Below are 12233 nucleotides of genomic sequence, written 5' to 3' on the forward strand. Positions count from 1 at the left end.
GTCTCGGTATACCTGACAGTCTCCCTGCTCCACGTCAGGGGCCGGTGCCACACTGGTAAAAATGCTGGCAGGGGCAGAAAGTAACTGTTAATTGTCTCCAGTTAGCAGGTGGCCGCGTTGGCAATATGCCACAGCAGCAGGGTGACATCTGAATCCCTCCACCACCTCCCAGTCCATCTCAATAACACAAATAGTTTCATGATGATGAGACTCCCGTTGTGGCATATCAGCAATATTGTAAAAAAAAAAAAAAAAAAATCAGGCAGGTTTCCATTGATTGATTTCTAATGGAAATCAATTTGTTCTGTTTGGCTTCAAAATAGTTTTGGACACTTTTCCCCAGTAGAATTAGTAACCAAAGACCTTGCCCCCTACATCTTACCTGGACGCACCAAAGCAGATGCTTTCAATCATGACACTACAACAAATAAGTAGAGAAGTCTGGGAAAAAAAAAATGCAAATCTAGGATAACTAGATTCAATTTTAATCGTCTGATGTTCGTCTGTGTGACACGACGTGGACAACGTTCACCTAATCCACTGATCGAGAACCTGACAAGGTCAGGTTCAATGATATTGCTCTCTATTGAAAATAGAACCGCGCCTCTGAGTGAGAAGGTCGCAGGTTTAAGCCTCTTTCCAAAGCCTGAGCTCCAAAGCCTGGACTAATTTGCTGCAGCTTTGAAACAACGCTGTATTGTTGGACGTGCTGACCTTTGTGAAACTGAAATTCACCTGCACCACATGCCAGTTTTGAAAACTCCTAATTTCTTATTCTGTTAAGTCATCAAAGTTAATTTCATAGTTTTACATTCTGCCTTCGCGATTACAAAGTGCTCTCAATTTTCAGTGCACTTGACTGAATTCAGCTTATAACACACCACTGAACTGAGTAAGTTATAAACAGAACACAAGGTTACAAAAAATAATCTTTGGTAGTACTCATACATTACCATTTAAATACATATAATTCTAACAAATATATGGAGATGTGGGGGAGAAGAAAGATCAAATATACTTAATAAAAGCAAAACAAAAACAGAATTACCTGGAAAAACTCAGCAGGTCTGGCAGCATCGGCGGAGAAGAAAAGAGTTGACGTTTCGAGTCCTCATGACCCTTCGACAGAAGGGTCATGAGGACTCGAAACGTCAACTCTTTTCTTCTCCGCCGATGCCGCCAGACCTGCTGAGTTTTTCCAGGTAATTCTGTTTTTGTTTTGGATTTCCAGCATCCGCAGTTTTTTTGTTTTTATCTTAATAAAAGCACATTATTCTGCAGTCATGATTCCCAGAATTGTAACTTATTTATTTATGTGAAGTTTAATTGGTTACTTCTCCATGCAGAGAAATGATCAGATGCCGTAATATTGAGAAAGAGAAAGAAACTGGGAGAATCGTGATATTGGTTGAGGGATAAATATTGACAGCTGAGGAGAATTCCCTTACTCTTCTTCGAATAGTGCCATGTGACCTTTTAAAGTTTAACATCCAATGTGAAAGACAACATCTCTGACAACACAGCACTAAAATACCAGTCTAGATTTTGTGCTTCAGTCGCTACAATTAGACTGCGCTATCAAGGTGAAAATTCAATTAGGAGAGCGCTGCAAAATCTAAGGACACAGTAGTAACTGGGGTGTCAATAGGCAGAACAGGCAGGCAGTTCTGGTACTGCTGATGTGCATCTAGTATATGTTATGTTGACATTCTACACGGGGAAAGGAAAGAGTGAGAAGTCTTGGTCCATCAACAACACAGGGAGGGAAAGGAAAGAGTGAGAAGTCTTGGTCCATCAACAACACAGGGAGGAAAAGGATTGAGGTCCTGCAGTCAGAGTTTAAGGGACTAGGGAGGAAGTGAAAATGCACGATATCAAGGTAGTAATCTCTGGATTAGCCCTAGTACCACACACTAGTGAGAGCAGACATGGGAAGACTTGGCAGGCTGATATATGACGAGAGACATGGTGCTGAAGGAAGGGATTCAGATTTCTGGAACATTGGGCTACTTCTAGGACATGGAGGGACCTGTTCAAAATGAATAGCTTGCATTTGAACAGGGCTGAGACCAATCTCCTCATGTGCAGGATAATTAATTTTAACCCTCCCAGCACTAATTTCGTAGGGGGTTGGACACTGATGCAATATTAAAAAATAGAAACAAGGTGCAAAGAGGACTGGGGGAGACAATTAGAGTTAGAAATAATACAGAATTAAGTGGGATCATAGAAAATGCAAAGAGGGCTAAGTTAAGAGTACATGTGTGTAAATGAACAAAGTGTGATTAACAAGGTTGGTGAGTTGCAGGAGCAAATAGCCACCAGGGAATATGATGTTGTTGCAATAGCAGATATATGGCTGAAAAGAAGAGGAGGATTCAATGATCAATATTCATGGGTACAAGGTAAACAAGAATGATAGAGAAGGTAAAAAAGGAGTAGCAGTTTTGATCAGGAAAAATATATTACGATGATAAAGAGAATGTCCTTGAAGGATCAAAGACAGAATCAAGCTCTGGCTATTTACAGTGGTGAATACAGATTCAATAATAGTCTTCTATAGGGAATAAGCTAAATAAATGAGGGGGAAAATATTGCAGGGATATGGAAAGAGAATAGGAGAGTGGTTCTATTATAAAAGCAAAATACATAAAAACAAAATGCTGGGAGAACTCAGCAGGTCTGGCCGCATCTGTGGAAAGAGAAACAGAGTTAACGTTTGAATCCAATATGACTTGGACATGGATTTGGGCCAAATGGTCAGCCCAAGCCAGGACAATATCCAGGCACAGGCTGACAAGGGGCAAGTAACATTCGCACCACACAAGTGTCAGGCAGTGACTATCTCCAACAAGAGAGAATCTAACCATTGCCATTTGATGTTCAATGGCATTACCATCAATAAATCCCCCACTATCAACATTCTGGGGGTTACCATTGACCAGAAACTGGACTGGACTAGCCATATGAATACTGTGACTACAAGAGCTGGTCAGAGGCTAGGAATCATGCGACGAGTAACTCACCTCCAGACTCCCCAAAGCCTGTCCACCATCCACAAGGCACGTCAGGAATGTGATGGAATACTCCCCACTTGCCTGGATGAGTGCAGCTCCCACAACACTCCAAGAAGCTTGACACCATCCAGGACAAAACAGCCCACTTGATTGGCACTACATCCACAAACATTCACCCCCTCCACCACCAACAGTAGCAGCGCTGTGTACCATCTACAAGATGCACTGTAGCACCTTCCAAACCCACGATCACTACCATCTAGAAGAATAAGGGCAGCAGACAGATTGGGAACACCAGCACCTGGAAGTTCCCCTCCAAGTCACTCACCATCCTGGCTTGGAAATATATCGACATTCCTTCACTGTCACTGGGTCAAAATTCTGGAACTGCCTTCCTAACAGCACTGTGGGTGTACCTACACCACATGGACTTCAGCGGTTCAAGAAGGCAGCTCACCATCACCTTCTCAAGGGCAACCAGTGATAGGCAATAAATGCTGGCCCAGCCAGCGAAGCCTACATCCTGTGAATGAATAAAAAATACTCTTCTTTGGAACTGAAGAGACGTAGAAATGTGATTGGTTGTATGTTGTTGAAAAAGGAGAGAGAGTGAGGTGGAGCAAAAGGGAAGGTCAGGGATAGGTTAGAGGGCAGGGGAGATTAAATGACAAAGATGTCATAGAACAAAAGTGGTTCTAATTGGATTCCCCTTTGAAAGAGCTGGCGCAAACTCAATGAGCTAAAAGGCCTCATTCTATACTTTTTTTAATTCTATAATTAAACATAAATTACAAACTAAAAACCATTTCATCGTTATTTTCCGTTTCAATTTATAAGTTTATTTTCAAACCGAACAATTTTTGAAAATTCATGGTGGTGGGTATTGTGCATCCTCCTTACATCCTTCCAGTATGTAACCTATTTCCCCCAATTATGGCAGGTTCTTGTCACTGAGCTGCTGTCTAGACAGTGAAAATCCAGAGGAAGAGAAAGTGGCACAATTTGCATGATAGCTACACTGTTTTAATATATACATTGCACAGACCCAGTCCATTTCAAACAATTAACCGCCCACTTCTAGAGATAGCATTATGAAACCAAGATATGTTGGGCAGGCCTTAACATTTCAGACTGGATTAAGCAGTTGGGAGAAAAAGCTGCTCCTTTGTCTTTCTGAAGAGAATATCACAATTTGTAATTTTTTTAGAAGATTAATTACAGTTTTGAAAGAAGTCACATGATTAAGATTTGCTTGCTGGATATAAACGGTGTTGCAGCAGCTTCGAGAGCAGTTTGATAATCCTGGAATTTAATCTTGGTGCAAACTGGCGCCATCAGCATCCCTGCTTGAATGAAGTCACACAGCTCGGAGATCATTTCCTGCAACAAGTCTGACAATATAGAAACACAACTTTAAATCAGATATGAAGGTAGTAGCTTTTGATCCTGTTGTATTACACCAAGCAGTTAGGGGGAAAAAAAAAAATCAGTAGAAGATTAGAAGGCTGATTTTTTTGTTCACACTTACTGGGAACACACAGTTGCCGGGTACTATGTGGAAGGGAAGGAAACTTACTACAGCAGGTCTCCACTCCCTCCAGATTCCCAGCCATTCCTAAGCAAGTGGACCTCAGCTTGTGAGTATAATAGACAATGACCCAACAGTTTTAACAGAATCAGGTGTTGATAGTTCTCCAGCCACAATTTCTGCCCAATATACCAATGGGGCACACTGAAATATTGGTGGTGGATTTTGGCCAGGACTCTTGTTAGCGAGGTAATAGGGTGAAAATGAGAAATGATCTTTGATGTTGGTGCGTGATGATGATGATGACGTTGATGATATGATTCCTAACTCTGGTCGGATATTAATGCTAATAGGAAAGAGCAATATGTACAGATGCATTCTGGCTGATTGAAATTCCAAACTACTGTAACAATTTAAATAGTTACACAAGAATAATATGACACAGGTCCTTTCTTGAATTCTGATGAATAGTAATTAAATGTTAAAATAAAAGCAAAATACTGTGGATGCTGGAAATCTGAAATAGCAACAGAAAATGCTGGAAAAACTCAGCAGGTCTGACAGCATCTGTGAGCAGAGAAACAGAGTTAATGTTTCGAGTCCGTGTGACTTCTTCAGAGCTTCTGGTAATTAAATGTTAACTGTCTCTCTTCACAGATGTTGCCTGAACTTCTGAGTGTTTCCAGGGTTTTCTGTTTTTATTACACTGTTAACCATTAAATGCATTCTTTTAAACTAAAACACAAAGCACTTAAAGGACCAGTATTTCTATTCTTGCACCAAAAAGCATGGAAGTACATGCATTATGGACCCTTAATGTATATACCTTTTGCTTACCATATACGTAATGCTTACTAAAAAGTTTTACTGCATGTTACTCTTTACTCATCACAAACTTACTAAATAACTTAAAATAAAATCAGCAGTTTTGCTTCAATATTGAAATATTTTGCAAAAGTCTATGTAAGTTTATGCAGACTGTGATGGATATCTTTGGTCTGAAAATTACTTTCCAAACTGCACCAAATACAATGGTGTAAGGGAGGTTTAACTTAAGAAATGCATAGAAAATTAATTGCTACTTTGTAAGAACTATCATTGAAAAGGTAATTGTAATAACATGCAATCATATCTGTTAGGATCTGGCAAGTCTGAAGTTCTGCAACCTTACTGGAGTTTTATTTAAATACTTTAGCGTATTTCATTGAGAAAAGATTAATTGGTGGACTCACAACAAGCAGCCATTTATTTCATAACGGTGAGAGGTCCCATTTGTGCAAGCACAGCCAGTTCATCTGCCATGTTGCAAGCCTTATCATGCTAAGCACGAGAATGCAAGAGAATTTATCCAAATCTCTGAGAAAAATATTGCGATTTGTAAAATTTTTTACATGTTGTGTTTTGAGAAACAGGAAGGATAATGAAAGAAACACAAAGCGAAGCCAGAGGGTTCTAGAGCAAGGCTGACCCCACGGGGCAGACAATAACTCAGCAGGCAGTGTGAAGCACAAGCCCCCAAAGGATGAGACTATAACAGCCAGCTCTGCGGAGTTAGGTTGGTAAACTAAAACTAAATCTGCCAGATTCAAGAAGATTGAGAGGCAGAAAGGGACTATTAACTCCTATAGGGAATGTTTGGAAGCTATATTTCCTGGGGTCAAAAGAGGAAAGCAAACAGCTGAAAACTATGGTTGAAGCTCGTTTTGCCTATAACAGTACTAGAAGTGGCAGCCCCAGTGGGAGGGCAAGTGGTGTTAATCGGTCACATCAGGCAAGAAGTCACCACACTCAAGCAGACGGGCATGAAGACTTGGCTGATTATAAGCAATATTCTGGCTCAAATCCTATGATCTCTATGCTGAACAGAAACATGGGAGCACTGATTACGAGTATGATTATACCATATCCTAAAGAGCAGTAGTTCCACATCCAGATTCTGATGAACCACTTGATACTGACAGATGTAGATCCTGTGCTACTCCGGTCAAAGGTAAACCACCCATGGGAAACCAATCAGCTGGAGGTGACAAAACTACAAAGCAACGTGAAAAACAATTGATTGGTTTTGCATCGAGATTTGCTTCCCCCTCTGAGGGAGACCCGCTCAGTGATGAACATGTGGGGAGTGTGAATTTTCTTTTAACAAGTTCCCTTGAGGGGAAGTACGTGTCAGAAAAATGCCATAAGCATCTCAAGCCAGATAACTGCAATTTGTTGGTCCCAAAGGTGAATCCCTCGATTTGGGAAAACTGGAATTGCTCAGTCCGCAGTTTGGACATGAAACTTCAGAGGTGCCAAATCTCCCTGGTGAAAGGGATCACAGGATTCTACAAATGATAGTGCTCTCAGTGAAACTCAACAGCATGTTATTGTTCTGCTAGCCAATGCCAGCTTCGAGTGGAATCAGCTCAGGAAAGACCTAATAAAGCCTGATCTTGATACACATATCTGAGCAAACTGAGTGTAAAGACAACTCAGTGGCTGCTTGTAGATGATCTCCATAAGACTGTGAAAGAAATGGACAAGCACTCAGTTTAGAGTACGCTACAACCCACATTGCACTCCTATAGCAGACAGTGCAAGTTTGCTTTTTCCTTGTCAGAAATGCCAGGATGCAGGATGGTTGCCATCCAAGGGGGAAGTACCTTTAGCGGTCAAGCATGACCTCAACCACCATATGCAGAACAGGCAAGTGCCTTGGGGTCCAAGTGTGGGAAATTGCCCGCCACCCCATCAGCTGTCAAACAGACACCAGCTGAGCCAAAATTAAGATACCTTTCAACTTCAACAGGTTGTACTAATGCATCTCAAGTCTGTGAAAGTGTGCAGCCGTTTTTTTTTTAAGTCACAACTGAAACCGAACATAGAGGCCGATTTGAGCAGCCATAAAGATGGTTTCGTTCATACACCAATACAAATCAGTACATGACACAGCATATGAAATTATCTTTCTAGGATTTATACTGAACTCCTCCACAATGCAAGTCACTGAAGCAAAATCAGAGGAAATATGTTGCCTCTGCAAACACTTGTTGGCCTTACATTCACCATCAATACAATTTGTTTCCTCTGTGATTGGAAAATTAGCGGTTGTTTTCCCTGGTGTACAATAAGGGCCATTGCATTGTAGGGAGCTTGAAAAGGAAAAAAACACGGGCTTTGAAAGAAAATATAGGGAATTTTGACAGAAAAGTGATTCTTTTCTCCTGCAGCTCGCGATGAGCTAACTTGGTGATTTGACAATGTGTCAACTGCAGTCAATAATATTGATAAGGGGACACCAACAATACAAGTCACAAGTGATGGCTCAGGCTTAGGATGGGGTATATACAATGGTACCACACATATTCGAGAAAGACGAAATTCTGAAGAGAAAGCACAAGCAGTAAGAAATGAAATTAATTATTTAGAGTTGAAGGCTGCTTTTTTTCCTTGCAAGCTTTTTGTACACATAACAGCCATGTACATATTGCTAAGTAACTAGACAACACAACTGTGGTGGTGTACATAAACAATACAGAAGGAACAAAATCACAGACATGTAATGAATTAGTCAAGATTTTCTATAAACGGTGCATTTCTAGAGACATTTGGGTCACCGCAAAGCATTTGTCTGGTGTCTTGAATCAATAGCTGATAATAAATCAAGGAAAATCAATGACCAGCTTGAAAGGAAGCCAGATGGGATTGTTTTCCTACAGCTGTGCAATTTGTATGAAAAACCAGACGTTGATCTTTTTGCTTCACTTTTAAATGCACCGGTAGAAAACTATGTTTCTTGCTACCAGGACCTGGTGCCATGCCAACATGCCTTTTCAATCACCTGGCAAAGCCATTTTTTCTATGCATTTCCTCCATTTTGCCTGATAAGTAGATGCTTACAGAAAATTGAAAGAAAGGAAGCTGATGGTTTCACGAGAGTACCGAGATGGGCAACACAACCATGCTTTGCAAGGGTGTTGAATTTACTAGTTCAAGAACCAGTGATACTCCCAACAATGAAGCATTTAATTTTCTCAACCTGCTTCAACAGTATGCCACCTATTTAATGAGCATCTTCTACGTCCTGCAGGTTATCAGGAAAAACTGATAAGGCGAGGGCCACTCAGCAGAAACTGCTGACATCATCCTATCTACCTTGAGGCCATTGACATTACTTACATCAAGCAGTGGTTGGGTTTTTGTAGCAAATGACAAATTAATCCACTACAAACATCTGTGATAAATGTTTTGGAATTTTCAACCTCATTATTTCAGAGTGGGCTACAGTGTCATGAACACAGCAGTCAGCTTTGTCTTCTTTTATTGCACTGCCAGATGGGCATGTGCTGGGCTCACATTCACTGGTCACTTGCTCTATGAGAGGTGTTAATTAAAACATGTATGTTAACTGTTTGGATATCTGCAAAGCATCAATAGACCATATATTTAATAAACAGAAGCAATACGCAAAAAACGCCTGTGTCTTTTATTTTTCCCGTGAGTGATCTTTTGAAGCAGAGCAAACCGGGGAAAACAGCCGACTTGTGCTGAGGGCAAGTCCATCAGACCCATGTTTACGTGACTATGAACAACTGCAAGAATATTTGCTTTGTACTGAACACCTTCGAAACATTGGGAAATACCTCTGAGAATTTCAGAAGACCACATGAACGTGTGGCCATAGACACTATTAGCTAGATGGATATGCCGCATCTAAAGCTAATTTACACATGATCCCAGTTATGAACATTATACAACACAGAGGACAGAGCAGTGCAAAAACTTTTCAACTATTCTACAAATCCATAAAAGACACTGCAAATACCTTGCAATGGCACTCTTGCAGGACTAGAAAGGGCACTAGTGCCCATTTTAATTTAGGGATATACTTGTAAGACTAGTGTTGTTTCAGAATTAAAGATTTTAACTGTTCTTTGGGTTTTGAATTCGAAGCAATTTAATCCTCAGGAAAGGAAAATGCCTGAGATAGAGTATGTATTATTTTCTACAAGCACTTTGAGTTGCAACAGTGACAGGTGAAGCATAGTATTGGGCATTATTGACACTGCTTCTTCCATGTACAACAGTCAATGGATTGCATTAAAAGAGTTACTGAAACCGCAAATTTGACGAGATCAGTTATTTATTGAGCTGATATTGTGAGGCCACCGTTTGCTATGACAATCTCATTCTAGGGTGGAGGAGTGCGTGAAGGGGGAGGATGGGAGGGGGTGCACATGTGCGAGGTGGGGGGAAGAGACAGAGTGCGTGCGCCAGGGGAGGGAGAGCGCATGCGCTGGTTGGGGGGGGGGGCGGGGAGAGAGCGCATGCGTGAGAGGGTTGAGTGGTTAGTGTGCGTGTGAGAGGGGTGAGAGTGTGTGTGTTGGGAGTGTGTGCGCGGAGAGTGTCTCAGTGGTCAGAAATGTATCAGTGTTCACAGGAAGTCCTGAAAGAACATCAGTTATTTGCATAATCTCGTCACTTATGATACTTATTATACTGATGGGTCATCAACACCCATTTCTGCAGCTATGCTGACGATAAGGATAGCATTCCATTCTCTTAACCAAATTTGATTGGTAAGGGCTTGGTGGTCAGTTAACAAAGTGAACTTCTGACTGTACAAGTATTTGGGGAACTTCATGATACCATATATGATCACTAATGTCTCTTGCCTTGTGAATCATTTTTCGCTGGCTTTGTTAAAGTGCCTGAAGCATATTCTACAGGTCCTTCCATATCATCTTCCATTATAATTAGATAACACCATACTTAACTGTTGTGATAAGACATTGCACGTTAAAATCAATTGCTTCTTGGGATCATGATGGGTGAAAATAGATCACCAGTCAGTACTTCACTTCAAGTGCTTTCTGACACTCCACAGACCACTCCCAAGCTATTCTATCTTTGAGCGGTTGATACAATAGAGTTAATGTATTAGCCAAGTCAGGGATAAATTTAGAATAATATACAACAATCACTCAATGTTTTGAGTTCTTCATTGTTCTCTCTGCTTTTAGAATCCCCTCAACCCTCTCTGGCATTGGGTGGATACCTTCAGCATCTACTTGATAACCCAGGAATGTTACACTTGGCACCATGAAGCAACATTTGTACTTATTTGCTTTGATGTCATACCCGAAGTTGATTTAGGACTTTGTTCAGTCTTGCAATGTGCTCTTTCTCTGTCTTATTACTAATCTGAATGTCATCCAAGAAGCACCACACTCCTTTCATCCCACCTAGTATCTCATCCATGACACTCTGGAATACTGCAGAAGCAGTAGGCACACCAAATAGACCAGCAGACACCACCTTTCATATGGGTACAGCGCTTTGCATTTACGAATGGTACGCAATTCCTCGCTCACCTTGTAGGTTAATTCGAATTGCAAATCACTCTTACTGAACACCTTCCCATTTGCTAAATTAGAAAACAAATCTTCATTCACTGTTTATAATCTCTACAAATCCAAACTGATCTGTCTGCTTTTTGAACTACAAAAATGGGTGTGGCCCATTCACTGCTCCTCACCCTGTTCTTCCTAATCAATCCAGCTCTTTATGTGCAGAATGCACTAGCCTAGCCTTGCAAAATGTGAGTTGTGCATTGTCCTTTATCTTGACTTCAGCTTTGCGATGCCTGATTTAACATTTGGTGGTCCTTGCTCAAAGGCCGCTTTCTGCTGTCATAGCACTTCCTCAATGTCAGACATCACTTACAGATTCCTACTGTGAATAACTTGGCTCATAAGCCAATTCCTTCTTCCCTCCTACAACAACCCAATGACAAATAATAGGATGCGTCATCATATTCCATCCTAACACTAACTTCACCTACTAGAGCAATACTGCTTTTGGAATTGCTAGTCAATTTCACACTAATTGCGTGTAAGGGATTGTGACTTAGCAACTTCTTGTACCATCCTTCTGAGATAAGACACCACTGCAGCTATATCAATGTTGAAAGTAAGTTGTGAATCTCTGACTTTCATTTCTATTATGGGTGCTGGAATTTTATCACTAAACCTTTTACTCTCATCTTTCATGTACTGTTTTTCTTGCTTTCCGAGTACAACTCTTGATCTTCCTGCTCGATAACATCAATTTCTGTTTCCACATCTACCGTATGTTCATTAGAGGACTTCCTGGCTCCTGAACTAGCTTTAGATCTACCACAGCCTCAACCTGGTACATCACTGCGACCTGCAGCACGACTGTTTCCTCTGCTCCTGCATGCCAGCTGGCTGTGACTGACCTTCCCACAGGCATAACATTTTTACTGCAAATGGGAGCACTTGGATGATTGGTGGCTACCCTGGCAACAGTGGCATCTGAATTTATGACTCTGGGACTGTGAGCTAGGCTGCCATGACCTGGACCTGGTTGAAATTCAGTGGTCTTCCCCTGCCGGCTCAGGAAAAGAACTCCCTTCCAATTTGCAACTAACTACCATTACCATGCCTGTGGCCTCATCGCAGGCCTCATTCCATGACAGCTTAATGCATTTACTCAAAAACTTAGCCTGGGTTTTACTGTTGTTTAGGGCTCCTACAAACGTGTCTTTTGGATGTTGAGAGATTATGTGGAGGCATACATAAGATCACAGTATCCAGCTCAATAAAAGGTGTTCATTGTTACAACTTCCTGACCACTTTATCATATGACGAGACACTGGGCAGTCAAAATAAACTCTCATTGTA

General features: G+C 41.1%; 1 protein-coding gene across 2 annotated transcripts in view; it reads right to left on the reverse strand.

Moving 5' to 3' along the window:
• Nucleotides 1–12233, reverse strand: part of mecr (mitochondrial trans-2-enoyl-CoA reductase) — a 121232-nt gene that overhangs the window by 42599 nt on the left and 66400 nt on the right. Inside the window, exon 10 of one of the 2 annotated variants that reach the window (XM_041212936.1) lies at nt 3749–4408. The exons of the other annotated variant lie outside the window; for it this stretch is intronic. Coding sequence (XP_041068870.1) covers nt 4251–4408 — 158 coding nt within the window. The 3' untranslated portion in view covers nt 3749–4250. Of the gene's footprint in view, nt 1–3748; nt 4409–12233 lie in introns of those variants that run through there. 2 annotated transcript variants of the gene reach the window in all.

The sequence above is a fragment of the Carcharodon carcharias genome, chromosome 19, assembly GCF_017639515.1.
Source record: "Carcharodon carcharias isolate sCarCar2 chromosome 19, sCarCar2.pri, whole genome shotgun sequence".
Taxonomy (NCBI): domain Eukaryota; kingdom Metazoa; phylum Chordata; class Chondrichthyes; order Lamniformes; family Lamnidae; genus Carcharodon; species Carcharodon carcharias.